Source organism: Perognathus longimembris, chromosome 16, assembly GCF_023159225.1.
Source record: "Perognathus longimembris pacificus isolate PPM17 chromosome 16, ASM2315922v1, whole genome shotgun sequence".
NCBI classification, from domain to species: Eukaryota; Metazoa; Chordata; class Mammalia; order Rodentia; family Heteromyidae; genus Perognathus; species Perognathus longimembris.
The window spans coordinates 6,447,080-6,468,182 of record NC_063176.1 but is presented as its reverse complement, the minus strand read 5'-3'; the positions used below and the strand labels follow the sequence as shown (position 1 = coordinate 6,468,182).

The window sequence follows — 21,103 nt, the reverse complement described above, 5'->3', positions numbered from 1 at the left end:
CATGTGGTTGAATAGGATTCTATAGTCATTCAAGTTTTATTAACTTTATTGAAATTTCTAATAAATATAGCAAGGAAAATTTCATTTTATACATTTTATTGTAATAATTATGGAACTAAGAAAAGATTATTAAAATTTGCACAGAATATTCAGCTGAGATGGAAAACAAGCACAAGCAAACAAGACAAAGCCTTCCTATGTACATTAGTCAAATGCTAAATAAATGAATTTTAAAAACAAAACCTGAAAGAACAAAAGCATTCAGACTGGAGATGAATTATGTGAAGTTATGGTATCATTATTAGTTTTTTTTTTTTTTGCTACAGACAAATCGCATTTAGAAAATGTTTTCTTTTTTTAAATGTTACTGATTTTCATTTATTTACTTATTTATTTATTTTTTGCTGGTTCAGGGGGCTTGAACTCCTCCCTGGGCCCTGGTTCCTGAAACTTCCATTCTCAAAGCTAGCCCTCTTTTTTTTTTTTTTTTTTTTTTTTTTTTTATCACCGAAGCCACCGCTCCCTAGGTCCCTCCTTTTGGGGTTATTCCTGGGAAGAACTAAAAGCCCCAGGGCTTTTTCCTGGCCTGGGCCAGGCTTTGAACCTCCATCCTCAGATCTCAAGCCTCCCGAGAAGGGAGGATCCCAGGTGTGCATGGGCCCACGCCCGGATTTAAAAAAAAAATGTATTTTTTTTAAATTTAAAAATAAATAAATAAAATAAGCAGGTTTCCAGTCAGTGCACCTGTCATTGGGCCTCCCTTCTCCGCATTTCAGGTGTGATCTCCGGGAGACCTGTCCTGCCCCACAGCCCCAACCAGTGCCTCTGCAGTGGAGACAGCTGATGGACAGAGAGAGAGAGAGAGAGAGGAGTTGGGGTGTGTGTGGGGGGGGGGTCTCCCACGGGCAAGGGCGTCGGGGTGGGGCGTGCCACTTACCTGCTTGGTTTGTGGTTACATTTACAGACACATACTGGCGGGTGCCGGGGCTGAAGTGGGACACTCCGTTCACCGCCTCAATCTCAAAGGTATAGTTTGTGTGGGCCAGCAGGTCCGCCATCATGACAGAGGTGTTCTGCAGGCCGGCTCGCCGGGGGAGGAACCTGACCCGCTCGCCGCACGGCTCGCACGGCCCCGCGGCGGGGGCGCCGCACTTCTTGCACGCAATGTCATAGGCCACGTCTTTCCTTCCACCAGTGTCAGCGGGCGGAATCCATTCCAGAAAGACACTAGTTTCATTAACATTGGAGATGGCATTCCGAGGAGCGGAGGGGGGTCCTGGTTAGCAAAGCAAAGTGGAAAGCACACACACACACACACAAAACCAAAAAAAAAAAAACAAACAAACACAAAACAACATATTTTCAGATAATATTATTCAGGTCTCGTTTTTGCATACTAATCTCTGGTTCCCCAAGGGAAAGAAAAAAGCATCGATTTGCAGTTAATCTTTCTTTTCTTTTTTAAGTCATAGTTTGTAATCCTGAGGTTGTAATAGGGACTATTAGTAGAATCTGTGTCCTGAAGAGAGGTGATTTGTTATGGCACGAATCTGAGACTACTTTAGTATATATATATATATATATATATATATATATATATATATATATATATATATAATACTATATATGTACACATACATATATACATATATTTATATATAAAAATTAGAGGGGAAAACTGTGAACAAAAATAAATCTGGTACAATTTTGTGTTTGCAAGTGATTGAGCTGATTACTCATTCAGTCATAATTGCCATTAAACCTAAATCTACTAAGCCATAAGCACGGGGGGGGGGGGGGGGGAAGGGATTTTATGGGCGCCTCTTAAAAACAATATCTGTAGCAAAAGATGGCCTTGGTTTACTTCAAATTAGATTACGTGAATGCTTGAGAATTCACTGGAAATCCTCTTCTAGATCAAGAAAGCAATGAGATTTAAGCAGTTGATCGATATCACAATCTAGAGCAAAACTGATATTACTTATTATTTTTTCATATTATGACCTGCAAGTTTGAATTTTGCTCAATTGAGCGTCTAAATCTTCATTTCAAGTCTAGCCATCAAAGACACGCTACAAAAGAAGAATGAAAAGAATTCAGATCTTGAATGACCAGTAAAAACATTTCAGTCTTCAGTCATCCATTACAGTAGGAAAAAAGAAGTATATTTAACTACTTTCTTCATTGCATCTTAACACCTTAGAATTATAGTAATGTAACCTTCCTTACATCAGCCTATATTTGTTAGACACTGTATTGTTTCTCTGAATGTCAATTGGAATTAGATATGATTTTAAAATATATATTTAAAACTAAGAATCACCTTATTTCAATAAAATTGAATATTTCAATTTAAAGTTTAATCGTGAACAAAGTATTTCTCAGATAAAAAGAATTTATGTCTTATTTTAATGAAATTTTAACTGTTTCCAAGTGTAAAACTAACCTACTAAAGAGAACTAAATTTGATTGCATGATGGCTACATCTAGAGTAGATTTTTAGATAATTAGAGTTAAAAACCTCAGTCAGCTGTAAATACTTCAGAGACTTAATCAGTATCTCTCTATATGTGAATAAAATGGGGTCTTAAAGTGTTTGAATGGTTTATAATCATGACTTAAACTTCTTAAAATTATCTAGTTTCACGAGTTGTTTATGTTAAACAAAAAGAACATCACTTTATATGTATTGTTTATTACATCTAAGTTTAAATTTAATGGTATTAAGTAGATTAATTATTATTTAAGGATTGGCTATAAAATGCATTTATATTAAAGAACCCTATAACTAAAGGGTGACTATTTTCACTTGGCCAAAATAATCCACACCACATTTACATTTGTGCTTAAGCCACATAAATATTTCCATGAGTTCAATACAACCTTACAAACTTTAATAGTAGTGTTACTTGTAAGTGCCCTTAATTGCTTAAAATGGTAATATGATACCTATTGTTTACTATAATCTTTATTTAAAAGCAAAAATCATGAAAATTTAATGTGAATATTGCAGGCTAATCTTATGAGAAAAGGACAAAATGTAGTATCTGAAACTATCTGTTTTAGCAAGATGGTGAGTTTCTAGGATTTTCTTTCCACCAGCTGAAATATAGCGCCATTGAACACTTTTCACGTACATATATAGAATGTATTCTGTCTGACGCTGTTCTTTTGACTCTGCTACTAACACTTCTTCAGTGTTTAAAAGGATCATAGATGCTTCCAAGGTTAAGAAATTCAAATAGAATCTCTAGAGGTAAAATGTAAAAAGCCCCAAGTTATCCACCTAAGAAGTCTCAGCACTCTATTCATGGACATTATGTGTGAGCTAACGTCAGCTTGAGGTAGATCCTTGGTTTAATTAGATTCATCAAAGTATTGTTTGCTTTATCCTCATAGGTTTATAAAACCTATATATACATACATACATATATGTATATATATAAATAGAGCCATAAATACAGTTCCTAAGAATCAAAGTTCAAGATCTTCATCTGAATGACTGAAGCCACAAGTGGATGGAATGCATTATTTGTGGTTCTATGGAGGCAACTACTACACACACGTGTTCGTAATAGTCGTTTCTGATGGATGTACATCAGTGCTCGTAAGATCCTATGCCTGAAGACAGAGAAAGTGGAATGCCTATGCCTACGGGCTTTGGTCTTGAAAGATTACTAAGCAGTCCTTGCCACCAAAGCACAGCCTCTCCCAATTCACAAACATAATCAATATACAGAAAGGGAGACACGCATTCATGCCCCAAACAAGGCAGATAATGGCTGGCCCAGTTCAAGAAAACCAGTAATAGAAAAAATACTAAAATTTAAAAAGATAATTCAATACCTCTTTCCCCTTCATTACCACTCTTCTCTCGCCTGAATTTTCACCATCATTGGGCATACTTTTGTTGACACTAACAAAAATAATTACTTAAATCTCCACTGCAAATAAACAATGAAAAGTCACATTCAATCAAAGACATCCTCCCTAAACTGTGTAACTAATGTAATTTAATCTTTTTTATGTATAGTAGTCATCCAAGAATAAAAAAAAAAGAATTATTTTCAAAAATGTAAAATTAAATAATGGCAATCGTTTGAGGAATTCTGAAAGCATGTTTTACTGACTACAATACCCAGACACTGTAGAGTACAGACAAAGTCAATGTGTGATTGTTAGATAAGAAGATACCTGTACCCTCTCTGTATGCTTAGAAATTAAGAGTGACATTCAAATGTCTTTGTGAGCCTAGAAGAGCAGAGTGATAACTTACCAGGACCAAGCAGACTAAGTCAGACTGGTTATAGACCTTGAATGTTATAGAAGTGCATGTGTTTGAGTTCTTCCTTGTATCTTGTTTCATTGTCTATCTGGACTTTGCTTTTGGAAAACCTCTGAAAGTATTGTCACCAAGCAAGTGAATGCATAAATATGCTGTTTCCAGAAATGTATGGAAATGCACTAAAACACTGATGTATTTATCCATTACAAACACATGAATTAAATGTATAATAACAATGTTCCAGCAATTGTATCTTTAATGTTAGAGACGTGTTTCTAAGAAGAATTGCTGAAAACCTACATGTGATTTAACCCTGATTTTTCCTCCTAGTCACCCATGTTCTTGATGTGTTTTCCTGACTTGTCAATTGCTTTGAAAATGGCCTACAGCTTAGTGGGAATGTAAAGTAAAACTTCCATTTACAGCTTAACTGTATGATTGGAATTTAAAAGAAAAAAACTTTCTTAGAAAGAAGAAGGAAACAGGTTGGACAAAGAACGTGGACATGCTGTAGTCTTATCTGATTATCAAAATCACTAATATAGGCCACAAAATAGTCAGCAGTTGTGTATCTGTTTCTCAGATGTTGAATTTCAGGTAAGAGAAAAGGGTGAGGCTTGTAATAGTGAGTGATAAAAATGACAAAATTTTCTGTATGTGTTAAAGAAGATTGAAATGGGTGACAACTATACTGAGAAGACTCCACAGATGCCTGTTTTGGGGGGACATGTTAGGAGAATGTAAACAGGCTCCATCACGCTGTTTCTTCAAACTGGTGAAAGTTAGCATCACCAAATACCCATGAGTTTTCTTACTTGTGCATGCCATTGTGGGCGGGTCAGACTCCCTCCTGAAATAATCCTTTTCACAGACACAAGAGGTTGAAGCTTCCTTATGGGTATAACTGTGAGGTGGACACTGGCTGCAGCTCGGGCTGAGAGGAGAGGCTTTGAAGAACCCAGGTCTGCACACTGTCAAAAGAAATAAGAGACTAAGCTTTGGCTAGGAACAGATGCAGTGTTTGCTTTGTGAATCATGGATTAGCTTGGCTAGGAGACACAGATTACAGAGAACAAGGTCTTTGCATCCATTTCAAGAGTTTTACACAAGCTTCTGGATCATAAATGCCAGGCTACTCTTTCAGATAATCAAATATTTATTTAAAGTCTTGAAATTAAACATGTATGGAATGTACATAGGTTAGTGATTTTTATGCTACAGGAGCTTAGAAGGTATTATTTTTATAGAAGGTAAATATTTATATGTGTTTAAAGAGGAGGCAGTGCTTTGAATACAATTTTCATTTTATTAGTAATACAATTTTGTTGAAGAAATTCAAATTATGCTGCATTGACCTGAAAAGGTATGCCACGTAAAGATGCTAAATTTAATTAATTAGTAGATGATAAAATGTCTCACGTTCTGTTAAACCAGGATGAAAGCCTAAGTTTGCCAATATATCATCCATATGAGATTAATTTCAGGAAGTGTCAGATTTTAGACATTTGTTTCACATTATACTTATTCCATTAATTTTTTTCCTTTGATAGTCTTATCAAGTAACAAATTCTGAAATAAGTGACAGTGATCAAGATGTTTTATACTCACAAACTGACATGTTAAATTCAAACCATGACAAGTACTGACAGATTTTTTTTAAAAAAGATTTCCTCTCTTCTTATACTGACAATAGTAATGTAGTATGCAAACTACTGATTGTAAAAAGTCAAATTTGTGTCTTAGTTTATAATTTTGCATTCAGGGTATGTTTGATCATAGTGGTATCCGAAGAGTATAATGAACTAAATGAATGTATGATTGGCATGCTAAGAGATTGAAGATGAATTATTTAGGGTCACATAGACATTGTCTTTGCTGATGATTTGGTTAACATTTATCAATTGGTGATCAGATGAAGTAAGAGCTCATAAAAGAAGGCTTTTTATTCTTTGAATTCCAGGGACTCATATGCTTCTTTCTGTTCTGCCAGACTTCAGAACTTTTATTTATCTATCCAACCAATTATATTAAAGTAAAGGTCTGAAGATTTTTTTAGGTCTTATTTTACACAGAGCTACTCAACTTTATTTTTTTTCTATTTCAATATTCAGTAAATATAACAGCAAGTATTTATTCAAGTAATATTCACATTTGCTGGAGCTTAATAGAAATTTCTGGTAGACATTCATTATGTATCAGAGCTAATTTTCACTTGTTATAAATGATCTCCAGTTTTTAGTAATCCATACTAAGGGCTTTTGCTATCACCATGAATAATCAGAAATTGGCAAAAAGAGAAAGTTCACTTTTCAGTAGATTTAATTATAGTGATAATAAAGCCTTAATGCTCTTAAAATTCAGAGAGAATGTGAAGGTATTTGAGAGATAAGAAGAGTTTTGTGATAGTATTAGGTACACTCTTACAGTGAAATTATGAGAAGATTTAAAACAATATTTCTTACATAGGATGGCCATAGAAGTGAATATCTTACTTAGCTATAGTATCCAATTTTTCTTCTTCTATTTCTCTATTCTTTTAGCACAACCATTCTGAATTTAAATCCTATTTGCTTTCAAAGGCATGAAGTGTCAATCCACATATTCTTTGTAGTTGGAATTCACTTATCATTTGTGAAACACTCTTTCGATGTTTGTTCCCCTGCCAGTTCTAGGGCTAGAATTCAGGGTCTTGTGCTTTAACTGGACTTTTTATGACAAGGTTGGTAGGCTACTCCTTTCCTCATGCCTCCAGTTTGGGCATTTTGCTGGTTAATTGAAGGAAAGAGTCTCTCAGAGTTGTCTTCTTGAGCTGTATTTGAACTGTGATCTTCAGAGCTCAGTCTCCTAATTAGTTAGGTGATGAACACGAGCACTCGGTCTTGCTGATTCTTTTCTTTTTTTCTCTTAATAAGTGATTTTTAGTTTGATCATATATTTTTCAGAAACCTCCTAAGGGAACTTTTGTTTGTTTGTTTGTTTGTTTGTTTTTGCCAGTCCTGGGCCTTGGACTCAGGGCCTGAGCACTGTCCCTGGCTTCTTCCTGCTCAAGGCTAGCACTCTGCCACCTGAGCCACAGCGCCACTTCTGGCCATTTTCTGTATATGTGGTGCTGGGGAATCGAACCCAGGGCCTCATGTATACGAGGCAAGCTCTCTCGCCACTAGGCCATATCCCCAGCCCCCGAAGGGAACTTTTGAAAGAAGAAATAATATAAGCATAAGTCAACAGAAAATAATGCTTTTCTACTCCATAGTTTTATAAATTCTTTTTTTTTCTTATTTATTGTAGAGAGGTTACAGTTTCATACGTTAGGCCTTGGGTATATTTCTTGTACTATTTGTTACCTCCTCCCTCATTCTTTTCAAAGGTGTTGAGGTCCAAGAACTCCTTGATAATAGAGTCCACAAGACACTTTTAAGTTAGGTTAAGTTCTCAGATAGTAAATTAGACGTCCGTTAAGCTTTTTATTGTGTATAGTTTATTGTTCAAAGTGGTAGATTTCATTTGGACATTTTCTCATATGCATACAAAGAACTTTGATTGTATGTAGACTCCCTAACTATCCACAATAACCCCCTCATCTTCCCTTCTGCCCACTTCCTAGTCTCCAATAGCATTTTTGACCTACTTCCAACTTACAGAGGGTGAATCTAGACATATCCCTGCCAGTAAGTGACATATTTGTTTGAGACAATATTTTATAGGTAGAGAAAAACAGTGCCAACATTTGATGAATTAAAATTCAGTTTTACAATAACTGAAGTTTTATGCAAGGGGATAATGATCACAGTGTTTACGAATGGTGTTGAAGAAGTCACTTCACAATAACATGGGGAAATCCAATCACGAAATAGATTGCACGGTACGAGGACAGAAGTGACACTCTTCTTACTATTGCAGACGTTCAGAAAGAATGACAGTTAAGAGTAGATGAGCTCAGGAATATGTTTAATTATTTAGAGGAACAAGTATACAATCATAAGAATAATTCTAACATGTTTGTGTTAAAGTGTTGGTATCAATTTCTCAGACTGGAGAATTTTAGATCCAAAATATGTTTTGAGGATAATAATAATGTTTATTTAATACACTATTAAATTTGAAGTGGTTAAAGAAATATAAATAAAGGTATGTAGCCGAATTCTTTGCAAGAAAATTATAACAAACTCTAATATGTATTTCCTTAAGTTATAACTCCAGAAACTACTGAACTACAGTGTTGTTAGATATTCATAACATTATTTTGTCCTAAAGTTTAATTTACTTCCTAACATTAGTACAATTACTTTGTAGCTTCTCATCTTCAAACTTCTCATAATCATTGTTCCACTGTCTAACTTTGAATCATATAAGGTTAATATAAAACTTGCCTGTAGTGGCAAAGAACATCCAACACAATATGTGTTAGAAGAGGGCTCGGGACCCTGATCGTGAGGATTAAGATAAGCACAGTGTTTCTATTTCAAATATTTCTCCTTGTATCATTATTCTTTGTATCATTATCCTAGTTAATTGTCCTAGTTATCCTAGTTAATTGTCTCAGAAATTCTGTGGCCTATGCAAAAGAGTTACATCTCTGTTGTTAAGATGGAGGTACAATAAGCAAATATGTCCTATTTTAAATGCTGAATAAAACACTTCATTTGGTATAAATATATTCATCATCAAATTTTCTCTTTAATAATCAAATAACTACAATAGGAAACTTGTTTCTCAGTCACAACACAGAATTACCTACATTGTTAATGTACATATAATTAAGCATTAATGATTCAGTGTTTTATGAACTATCTCACTAATTTCTTTTTCTTTTTCTTTTTCCTCTTCTTCTTTCTTGCCAGTCCTGGGGCTTGGACTCAGGGCCTGAGAACTTCCCCTGGGTTCTTTTTGCTGCCGCTTGAGCCACAGCGCCAATTCTGGCCATTTTCTGTATATGTGGTGCTGAGGAATTGAACCCAGGGCTTCATGGATATGAGGCAAGCACTCTTGCCACTAGGCCATATTCCAAGACCTCTTACTAATTTCTTTAGAATTTATTTCTTTAGAATTCAAAAGAAATATTGAAACATGCTTAATTGTACATGAGAAACTCCACTTGTTCTGTAGGAATTAATCTATGTAGCTATGAATATAAATATAGGACACAAGAACAGAGGGATACACATTTATTCTAAATCAGTACTCCAAATAAAAAGGAATCATGCCATTTTGCAAATGTTCAGTCCATAGTTATGAGATGTTACTCTTTTGAATTTAAAATGTACAAATTAACAAGAGCAACTGGCTAATGTAGTTCATTTGGTAAAAAAAAAATCATCTACCCATTTCTAATTTCCAATGTACAAGTATCCTGCTGGGTCTCAAATTGAACAATTTCAGATGTCAATATTTAGGAGTTTAATTCTTTATTCAAAGATTTAGAAACTCATCCAAAGCAACCCATTAAAACTGTTTTGATGATATAGCTTATTTCTAAACATTTAAGTCCGGCAAACTTTATTTTCTGCAGCTGCTTATTTTATTTATATCTATCTATGTTTGGTTACTTATTTTTTTCTCCTTTGGTTATAAGATCAGTGCTTCTGAATTCATTGATCGTTTTCAGAGTTTATTTTAATGTCTTAGGTATCTAGAAATCTCAACTTAGATACCAGAATGAGCCTTGATTTTTTCCCCCCAAAGCAGTAGAATAAGTCAGAAAAGTAATAACTCTGAAAGCCTGATCTCAGTGATGATTAGAAAGTAGGTCTCTCAAGCACCACTGTATCACAGTAATCAGAAATCTGAAACAGGATTGTCAGTTAGATCCATTTAGATACAAAAAGTAAACAATAAAAAAGCAACAACAAAAAGGTAACTAAACCTTGTGATTATCAATAGCTTCACATTCTACAACTTTAATTTTGAATATCCTAGACTCTAGCTTACACCAACTATAACCCCACCTTATCTTCTCTCTAGGGTCCTGAGCTTACAGACTTTCCATCACTAGAAATTCCTAAAATCCCATGATGCTATAGTCTCACATTTGAACATGTAATGGTCAGGCTAAAGATAATTGCAGTGCAGACTATGTTGATTGACATTATTTTTAATTTTGTTAATTAAAGTGGACTTTGCATGAAGTCCAGGAACATAAATCATCTTCATTGGTGTTGCATGTTCTTTTTCACAAGAAAGTGTTCTATTCTCCCCTATTTATATTTTTATTACCCTCTTGCTAGATACTCTTTCCACTTATTTCCTTGTGTATGGGAGGCAGTGAGAAGATTAAGTTCGTGTGTGTGTGTGCGTGTGAGTGTGTGTATTTGCATAGTACTTGCCTCTGACATATATTACGACATCCTTTTGTTAGAATAGATAGTCAATGTCAATACGTCAGTTACTGTTTTTGGATAGGGTCTTGCTATTTTTCCCAGGGTTAATTTCAGGCCTCCGATGGCAATCATCCTACTATGCCCCTTGTGTATCTGGGGTTAAAGGCATGAACTGTGGCAACACTTAAGTGAGCTGAGTTCTTGCCGAATATTGAGTCCAACTCTGGCTGGGTTATGATGAACTTAACATAGAGGCTGGGACTCCAAACTTTCTGAAGCCCAAACACTGTATATGAATCTCAACTCCCCAATTCACAGGCAGCCCAAGCCCTTTTATGCTAGACTTTACCATTTATCAAAAGCAATTCCCAATCAATATTCGAATCCAAAAGGGGAATGGTATTGGTCTAATTCTAGAAAAACCCATTTCCATCTATTGGAAGTTGATTTATAATAAATAACTCGAACTATTTTACTGTCTTTAGCTGTCAGCCTTTGTAGAGTTTATGTAACAAGGTATCCAGACACCTGCTATAGACAACAGGTTGGGAGAGAAACTATTTTTCTAAACCAAGTTTGAAAAACCTCTTACAATCAAACGTACAAACAAAATGTACCTTTGGAAAGTAAGTGGATTCCGCTTGACACTTCTAGTTTATTTTCCTATTCCTGAGAAGGTAAAAGAGTCCAATCTGGGAAGATACTGGGTGCACCACTTTCTTATCACAAGTCTGAAAGTTTTGGTAACCCACCTCCACAAAAACTCTAAAAATGCGGATGAGCAAACCTTAAATTATGAACTATTTGAATATAACTTAAAAACACTAGAAGATTAATGTGGTAAATATCTTATTAATGATTTTAGTATATATTTATTTATTTTTGTTACACTCTGTTTTGAATTGGGCATAGTGATCTAGTAATTTAAGCCATAGAAATGGAGTTTTGGTTTTCAATATATACATGCATGGATATTTTAAAATGACAGAATGTCATATGTGACTACATGCAAATCATTATCATGTAACTATACTTTAAAATTGCTTCATGTGTTTATTCTCTAACAAACATACAGTCCTATGCTACTAAAGTTCTGTACATTTGTATAATATATGATATATTGTGAATTCTTTACTAGGTATTTCTGCCTCTATTTTCACTCTCCAAACTAGTAGTTCTTAAAATATATGAGTTCTGTTAGATAGATAGATAGGTGACAGATAAATATCCTGAAAATCTGGATAGGAATATTGGAATGTCACCTAAATGAGCCAAATATAATATGACATATATATAATCTACATATTTTAGTTGCATATGTACCACATTTTTGTTTATATTTTAATATATTTGAATTTTGGAAAATCAGTCCTGGCAACTCTCTATTCAAATGAGAGTTTTAGAATACTCACAAAAATTTTCTCAAGATAGGCAACAGGTTTATTGCAGCTGAGGCTCTGGGAAATAATCACTGTAACAATTCTAATATCTGCCCAAACATACCGACAGATGAGCTTATGAATTTTTTCAAGTGTATCATTTCTCAAAGAAATCTGCTTTACTAAATAGTGAAATAGATAATTAAAAATCACGTTTTTCAAGCCATTGTCTTCTTTTCTTCTGTCTAAAATGCTCTATCATGAAGTTCATGCATAGTGATTTCTATAATATACACCTCTTATCCTGCATCAAACACTACTTATTGTATTTGAAAGTAGTAGAAGGTATTATTTTAAAGGTTATAATTGTGTAGATTTCCTAGCTACTAAAAGAATTTTAACTAGCTATCTCTCAAAGTTTATTAATGGAGTAGGCTTTGTTAGGAAATGCTATGACGTATCTTAAAAATTCCTCTTGGCTGGTAGCTGTTGAAGTGAAACAATTTAATACAATTTTATTCTTCCACTCCCATGAATATGAGTATTTCCTACATGAGGTAGAAAATGATACTAATATGATTTTAAAAGAGAGGTTTGAATGTTACCCTGAAATTCATAGATAGCTTGTCATACACTTATACCATGTATTTTCCATTTATAGCTGTTATGTGTCTGTTTGCTACAATTCTACTTCTGCTCTTAAAATGCACAGACACACATCTGTGGCCCATTTCAGTAACCTACTACACCCGTTGGAACCATTGGAAAAACTATTTACTATACTCTAAAGAGCCCTTATTTCTACTTTCAGGTGTTCACATTTAAACATATAGACTCTTCTAAATGAAAAACATAAGATATAAAAACACAAGGACTTTAGTAAAAAACACACAAAGACAAGTCCCCTGGTGTGATTAGATAGGTAGATGATAGATAGATAGATAATAGACAGTATATATATATTTATACACATGGATAACCTGAATACATTGGTCTAGGGGTATCATAAGAATAATCAAGTTACAGCTTATCAAATGTCTTCCACATTTTGTTCCAAAAGTATGCAAAGGATGTTTACAAATTCTGCTCTCCATCTCCCTTTCCACCACCAAACAAAGATGTTTGTTTTACATAGTAGCTGGCAGATACTGGCCATATGTGGTTACTATTCTTGGCATTCAAGGAAACTGGCAAGGCCTCATCTAACCAATTGTACCAGTTATTTGAGCAAATTATCAACTCTTATGTAATGTTGCATAATGATGCCATCTGTTTCATTGTATGACTTGAAACATATCATGCCAATTTTTTCCTCCAATACCTGGTATATGATAAGTATCCAATTTTTGATAGAAATTATTTATATTTATCAAGTGTTATGGGCAATCACATAAATAGTTGTCATAAATGGGAATTTTTGAGAGTGGAGGGGGAACACTATAACTGCCTCAAATATACCAGGGTATAATTAATATATGGCTTTACTCATGCCAGAAACCTAAAGAACAAGACAACAGTGCTGAAATACAAATGGTTGAGGGATTTTTCATGCTCTTTCATAGTAACTATAACTAAATTACAAGTAGAAAAAAAGGCATTAGAGCCAAGTACTACTCCAAGTATAATTTATTTTTGTAGGATTGTAATGGTCTTAAAATAATTTCTTTTATTATATAGATTTAGAATATTAGAGTCTACAATAAAAAAGTAATCGAGAAGTCATTGTGAGAAAAAATGTTCAAAACAGGTTAGAAAAATCAGTTTCATTTAGTGTTTCAACTCATCACAATGTACAAATTGTGCTATATATTTTTGTGTAACCATATTACCCATCAAAGAAGTGTATAAAATCACTAGAATTCTCCTGCTGATTTACACTGTATTATAAAACCACATCATCTTGATTTTCTTCCTTTTCATCTGATTTTTGTCTTCAATAAGGAAAAAACAAAGAACTTGACCCAAATAATAAACTGTCAAATTAAATGAACAGAAAACTTAGAAGAAAAAAAGAAAATGTCCCTGTTGCTAATAAACATGATAATTCTTAGCTTTAGTTAGAAGAGTGAAAAATTCAGGTAGCTATTTAGCATAGAGATTAGACAACAGTTAAAAATTCAATTGGGCTACTGTGATACCCTGCTATGAATAGACATATTCTAGTTATTAAAAATGAGGGAAAACATACAACATATATTTCTTTGGGCCTGGCTTGCTTCACTGAATGTAATTTTTCAAGGTCTCTCCATTTCATTATGGATGGGGTAATGCCATTCTTTCTGATGGAAGCATAGAACTTCATTGTGTGTGTGTGTGTGTGTGTGTGTGTGTGTGTGTGTGTTATATATATATATATATATATATATATATATATATATCACATCTTCTTGATCCATTAATCTACTGAGGGGCATCTGGGTTGGTTCCATAAATGGAAACAAGAGCTTCTTATTATGTCCTGTATGAAGTTATTTCTATTTTTTTCTTTCTGTTTTAGTTTTCTGCGCCATTTGTTTTGTATATAAGCTTATTTGATCTGTGGAAGGAAGAGAGGACCACAGAAACAGTAGGAGAAAGGATGGAATTATTGCAACAATGACATTCACTAGACATTATGTTGGAAATGAACTTAACAGTTTGGGAAAGGAGGAGAGTGGGGAGTGGTCAGTGGGAGAAAATGAGGGAGAGGTAATAATTTTTTTTAAATGCACTCATTACTTATGTAACTGTAAGCCCCATTCATCATTTTTACAATAAATTAAAAACATAAAGGAAATGGATTTCCTATGTAAAGCAAGAGTTCTTCTTAGAGAACTTGCCCAGGTAGAATAATGGGTAATACAACTAAAAAAAATTCAATTACCAAGGATATTTGACATGTGAAAAAAGAGTTTAATTGTAATGCTAAGCACAAACACACTGTGGAGAGAAATTGATAGCACCTGCCAGAATTCCACCTTTGTACTTTATGTCTCCAACATGGACTGCATACACATTCACAAGCCATGTGTATATTGTGCTATCACATAGTATATTCTATCTCAATTAAGTTAACTGGATTTAGCTAAATCATGAAAATAATGACAATGGAAGAAAATATTTGTCAAATTATACATGAACCAATTCTCAATGTATAAATATTAAAATGTACAGTATTGTGCAGTGTGATGCACACCCGTATAGATGCAATGAACATACTAAGTAACAAAATGAATAATTTGGAATAGCATTTACATCCAGAAAATTTTAGGACTCAGGATAAGGAATGGTATCACAGTTTGTCATTTTGAATGAAACAACAGTGATTATAACAGTAGTATTAAGCTTTACTTCTCTGATAGATATTGCCAATAAGTAAACTTCACAGTTTGCTTTGAACCTCTGCTATCGATATATCAATGAAACATGGAAGGTCCAGGAGATGTTTCCTCAACCAATGCATACTCAGTGAGAAACAATAAGCTGGCTGTATGTGTTTGCAAGTATGATTATGCAAAGGAGATACAGCTAAACATCACACATTTATAAAATATTAAATGCTTTGAGCCAAAGCACCGCACAAGAACTAAATGGCTTCAAAAGGTAGCCTAAGTAAACTAGGATCAAATTAAGGCAAACATGTACTTTAATGTGAGTACCAAGTTTTTAAAATGAGAAAATCAGATTGTGTAATTTAAAGAAATTTGGATCTTATCATTGAAATGAAACCAAATCTTTGTTTTCCCCTATTGCGAGAGAGACAGAGACAGAGAGAGACAGAGATACATCAACCTGTATACACACTCACTCATTGAAATCAAACATTTGAATATTTAATTAAGGAATTCCTTAGAGGGAAATAAGTAATTGAAGATACTCAGTGATTTGCATGTAACATGAATGTCAATAAATATGCAGGGCAGGAATTTCTTTTTGTTTCGCATTATTTTTCCCATCTCTGGCTACATATGAAATTTTAATTCTGTTCACATCCTGCAATTCCTAGGAAAGTGGCCTGAAGCAGACAGCAAGAGGCAAGCACTAAATCGAGCACGTAAATCACTTCTTTCTGAGTTCCATAGCCAATTTAAGAAGCACCCTGGCATTAATGCCTGGAAATAATATACTGTGGAGCCGACACAGCAGAGAGACTCTACTTCAAATTATAGCATAGTCCAGGTGACCGTACAATTACAATTAACCTGCTGCCCACCATGTCAGTGATAAACAGTCATGCAAGTGGTAGGTCTAGAAATGCACTCTGGGTAACCAAAAAGTGATTTCTAATGTTTTAGAGTATTCAAAAACTTCTCCTAAATCATCTCTTGATTTTAAAATGGGTTTGGGGATGAGTATAATAGACTTTTTTTTCCTATTACAAATAGCTAGAGAGTATGACACAGTAAAACCAAACAGAGAATCTCTGACAAATAATAGGTGTTCAAGAAATGCTTATGAAAATACCATCTCAAACCAGGGACAGAGGGCTCATGCCTGTAATCCTAGCCACTCAGGGGCCTGAGATCTGAGGACCATAGCTCAGTCAGCCCAGGGAAGGACAGTCCACGAGACTCTCATCTTACCTAAAGAAAACCTGAACTGGTGTTGTGGCTCAAAGTGGTAGAGTGGTAGGCCCTGAGTTCAAGACTAATAGCTGACACAAAAAAATCTTATTGCTTCCCTTCTTCTCAAAGGTGTGACATTGTACAAAAAGATGTACTGTTTGCTTGAGTTATGTAACTGTTACCCCTCTGTTTTTAGCATTTTCAAATAAAAATAATTTTAAAAACTATTTCCAGACTCCAAACCTACTTAGTATTTGAAATGTGTTCTGAAAACATACTTTTTGTGCAATCTGGTTTATTTGGAATAAGAACAACATTGATTTATAATGTAAATGCCAATAAATGTATTTCTTCCTTTGAAGTTCACAAGAATATATGAATATATGTATGTGATATATGGATGTCTACAAAAAAAATAACCTATTAGGTTACATGTATCCTTGAGACAGAATAAAATAAGATAAAATGAATAAGACTGTAAAGACTTTTATAATTGAACTTTTATTTTTAGATTCTTATATAACTCTCACTGTGTGTGTTGTATACACACATAATGAGTGCATAGTTTTAATAATAATATATGTTGAGGTTTAGTAAATAGCTGTTGGTGTAACATTTTTTGACATTTAAATCACAAAAGGCTACTGGCATGTTTGACACAAGAACTCTGATATGCACATGCAAAACATTGACACTGCTGCAATATATTGAATTGCAATTCAATAACTTAAACTTATGGAATGAAGGTAATTATAATAAGTATCTTAAAAGAAATCCAGTTAAATTTTCTTATCCCTCCTCATGAATTGTTAGGTGTTATTAATGGAATAACAAAGTATAGTATTAGAAAGGAATATTTTCTAATTAAACATGACTTCATAGTTTTGGAAATTATGAATATTGATACTCAAGTTTAACAGCAATTATAAAAATAAGATATCAAAGAATGCAGTTGAGATATTTATGATCATTTTTAATATGCAATGCATTCTTGGGACAATTTCTGGCTCCATATACATAGGGTATGTTTAATTGACTGGTTTACAATTTCAGGAGTTCTATCTGGAATCACAGTTATAATACATTTTATTTAAATAGAAAATCACTAACATTAGTTCAAACTGATATGAGGAGGATAACTGGATTCATATATGTGGGGATGATGTTTGAATTTAGGGTGAGGCTCAGTAACAGAAAATGATTACTACAGTGCATGAAAAGGAAATAGATTAACAGAGCATGCATTAATGGTTGTTGGTGGGAACAGCTGGTTCTGCATCTGAAAATATACAATTTTGAAAATAAAGCAACAAAAATTTAAATCCAGTTTGTAGACAGTATGGAAGCATTATATGCATGTGTATGCATGTATACATTTATTTGCTAATGCTTGTGACATTTAGGTGCCACATAGGCAGACTCAGAAATAATATGGTCAACAGAAATCTAAGTATTATTTGAATAGATGGCCAGTCATAAACAAGTAGAAATAGTAGAAAATGATGAATAAGTTATAGGAACTCAACATTGATTAAGAAGCTATATTTGCTGCTCACATAAGAAGTATAAAAATATAAGATAATATTTAAAATAGTTACCTGTACACAAATAAATAATGTGTAATGTGTACTCTTACAAATAAAAATATCATCAATATTATCATCTGCCTATCCACTACGCTTTTCTTTTTTCTTCTCTTTGGAACAGGATATGTGTGTTTGGTGTGACAATGTGACTCCTACAAAATAAGTTTACCAGCTCATCTTGTAGCATCTAAGCAGAGTGAATGGAGATAAACGTAAGTGGAAGTTGGGTAATTCATACAGGAAAGATTTTGTAATGAGTGTTAAGTGAAAAGCATGCTCTGATTTAATGATCTTCTTAGATTTGAAGTGGATATTTGATGTTTGATTATGCTAAAATAATCTAAGTCTATACTGGGAATTTCCTTAAAAACAAAAATAATCCATGCTGGATGACTTAATTAAGTGACAATGATTTCAGGACTTGATGAAGGAGGAGATTCTAAATTAGTTCCTCAAGGCTCCTTCCACAGGAGTAAAAAATACATTCATGTGTTTACATGATAAAACTTCTCTGGATCTTTCCACTTACACTCGGCCAAAGCTGATCTTAAAAGGGAACATAAACCTATTTCACAGGTTTATTTTGTTAAATGCTGTCAAATAAATAATTTTCATATTTGAGGTCTGACCTTGAAAATATGATTTTTTTTCAAAGATTCCTGCCTTGATATCTTGGTATAAAACTATTCTTCCTGCTGTCCTTTACTTGTTCAGCCCATGACATAATTCTCTAATATGAGTATGTTGGTTTAGTTTTCTGGCTTGGTTTTCTTCAGTGTATGTTAAGAAAGGACACAGTAAAATCAAAGGTTGTTGTAGAATAGTGATTTTTAAAGTATGCTGAATATATAAATGAATAAAGCAGTACAAGGAAGCGTTTGGTTATCTCTTTACAATTCTGCATAAACTAAATTATATTTTCCATAAAATTACCGTATACAAGAAAAACTTCTGCTCATTTTCAGTTGTTTATCAATTAGAAATGGAATTTAAAACTTGTTTTTTTTTTTTTGGCCAGTCCTGGGGCTTGTACTCAGGGCCTGAGCACTGTCCCTGGCTTCTTCCCGCTCAAGGCTAGCACTCTGCCACTTGAGCCACAGCGCCGCTTCTGGCCGTTTTCTGTATATGTGGTGCTGGGGAATCGAACCTAGGGCCTCGTGTATCCGAGGCAGGCACTCTTGCCACTAGGCTATATCCCCAGCCCTAAAACTTGTTTTTTAATCTCCCAGGAAGTATAAAACTTTCACTTAAGAGGAGGAAGAAAAGAAGGCCTTGGGGTGGAAAAGTAATACCTTTCTAAGTATTCTGCATACATAGGTGGCAATCTCATTGTGACATGTATTATTTCAAACAGTAAAACAACAGAGTTCATCATTCTCTTTTGACAGATCCTTATTTAAATATGTTTTAAGTCTCTCCCTTCCAGAATACTCATGCCCTGTTACAGAGTGCGTCTTTGCCTTTTTGCTTGTCTGTCTGCTTCTTGTCAGTTTGCCCACTTGCTTACTCAATACAAGCTCTGCCAAGTTTCCTTACCATCAGAAAAAGAAAGAAAGGAATGACATTTGGATAATATATACAAGACCAATTCAGTTAGATAAAATTCTCTTATCAGGATTTCTTATCAAAGTCTCAGTTTAAGAACAGATCAGCTTTATAAGATTTTCTAGTTTGGTCCTTTCCATTAATCCCATGACTTTGAAATCCCTTTAGCTTTCCTTTCTCCTGGATCTTGTTTCCCCGCTCTTGGATCATGTGGGGCTTCCAGTATTTTTTTCCTCTAACATATTTTGTTTTATTTGATTCTATGTGCCATCATATTTTCTCTTCTTTCTTAAATTGTTTAGCTGATAATTCCACCCATTTCAAAAACCAAATAAAGCCACTCATAGGCATGGCAGATTCATACTTTCAAATGAGATTTTTTTCCCCAGACATTCATTGTGCTATTTATGTGTGCACACATGGTGAACCTGATAAATAGGTGATGGTAAGGTACAACTCATTCTCCCCAGTTCTCTGTTGTCTAGTCCTTTGTGGTTAGAACATTCTCTAGTACTTCCATTTCTAAAATATTAGTCAAAAGCACAGACTACCACGACACTAAGCTAAGAACAAAACAAACAAAAACACACCTGTATTTTGAGTCTTTATTAACACACACACACACACACACACACAACTGGAATACTCTCTGCATTCATTTTAATTCTACATAGAAGTTTGGAATTTATAGATGTGATCTGTTATGTCATGACTAAGAGAGGTAGGATGGATACTTCTATTTCCTCATTAAAAAACTCAGGATCCGGGCATCACACACAAGGCTTTTTTTTTAATTTGCAGGCTGGATGGACCTAAGATAATAAGATAAGTAAAGTAATCCAGCCTTAGAAAAGCAAGAGGCACAGGTTTACTCTCATAGTTGGGAGGTAGGCCTAAAGTATAAACCCATTTGAAAACAGATATAGGGTCTTATGCATATTTACAGAAACTAAGTTAGTGAATATCAGTGTTATATATCGGAGTGATGTTTCATTGTGTAACATTTAAAAAATTAACAAACAGTTCAACCAACATGAATACCAGGATATTTAAACATGTCTTATCTCAAGAGAGAGTCCTGAAAGGATGGAATAAGCACATAAAAAGAAGAAATATGGATTAATACCGACATATTCCTCTTTCTTTGTACATATATACATATGTATTATGATATATTATAAATGGTATACTATAAGTGATATCCTATAAATGAATGAAAACACGGGAATAGTTGGAATACTAGAGAGAGAGAGTTATACAAAATGTGACTGGTTAAGATTGAGATTAAGTTTATTTTTGTCAATTCATTGACATGTTAAATTGGAACTTGTACAAATACAGATGTCTGAATAATAAAAAAAGGAAAATTTAAATTAAATCCCTCATAGTTACAATAGTATGGAAACCTTAGGGATATCACAGGAAACTATGATGGTTAAAAATTATG

The 21,103-nt window shown here is 34.0% G+C and overlaps 1 protein-coding gene across 17 annotated transcripts in view; it reads right to left on the bottom strand.

Moving 5' to 3' along the window:
• The window catches only part of Epha5 (EPH receptor A5), a 263,125-nt gene that overhangs the window by 114,307 nt on the left and 127,715 nt on the right, over positions 1–21,103 (bottom strand). For 7 of the 17 annotated variants that reach the window (XM_048364411.1, XM_048364394.1, XM_048364396.1 and 4 more), the window contains exons 4-5: positions 5,101–5,256; positions 938–1,276 (exon numbers count right to left, since the gene is read on the bottom strand). The exons of 5 other annotated variants lie outside the window; for them this stretch is intronic. In XM_048364411.1, coding sequence (XP_048220368.1) covers positions 938–1,276; positions 5,101–5,256 — 495 coding nt within the window. The remainder of the gene's footprint in view (positions 1–937; positions 1,277–5,100; positions 5,257–21,103) is intronic. 5 more of the 17 variants (XM_048364400.1, XM_048364401.1, XM_048364402.1 and 2 more) reach the window with 1 other exon arrangement.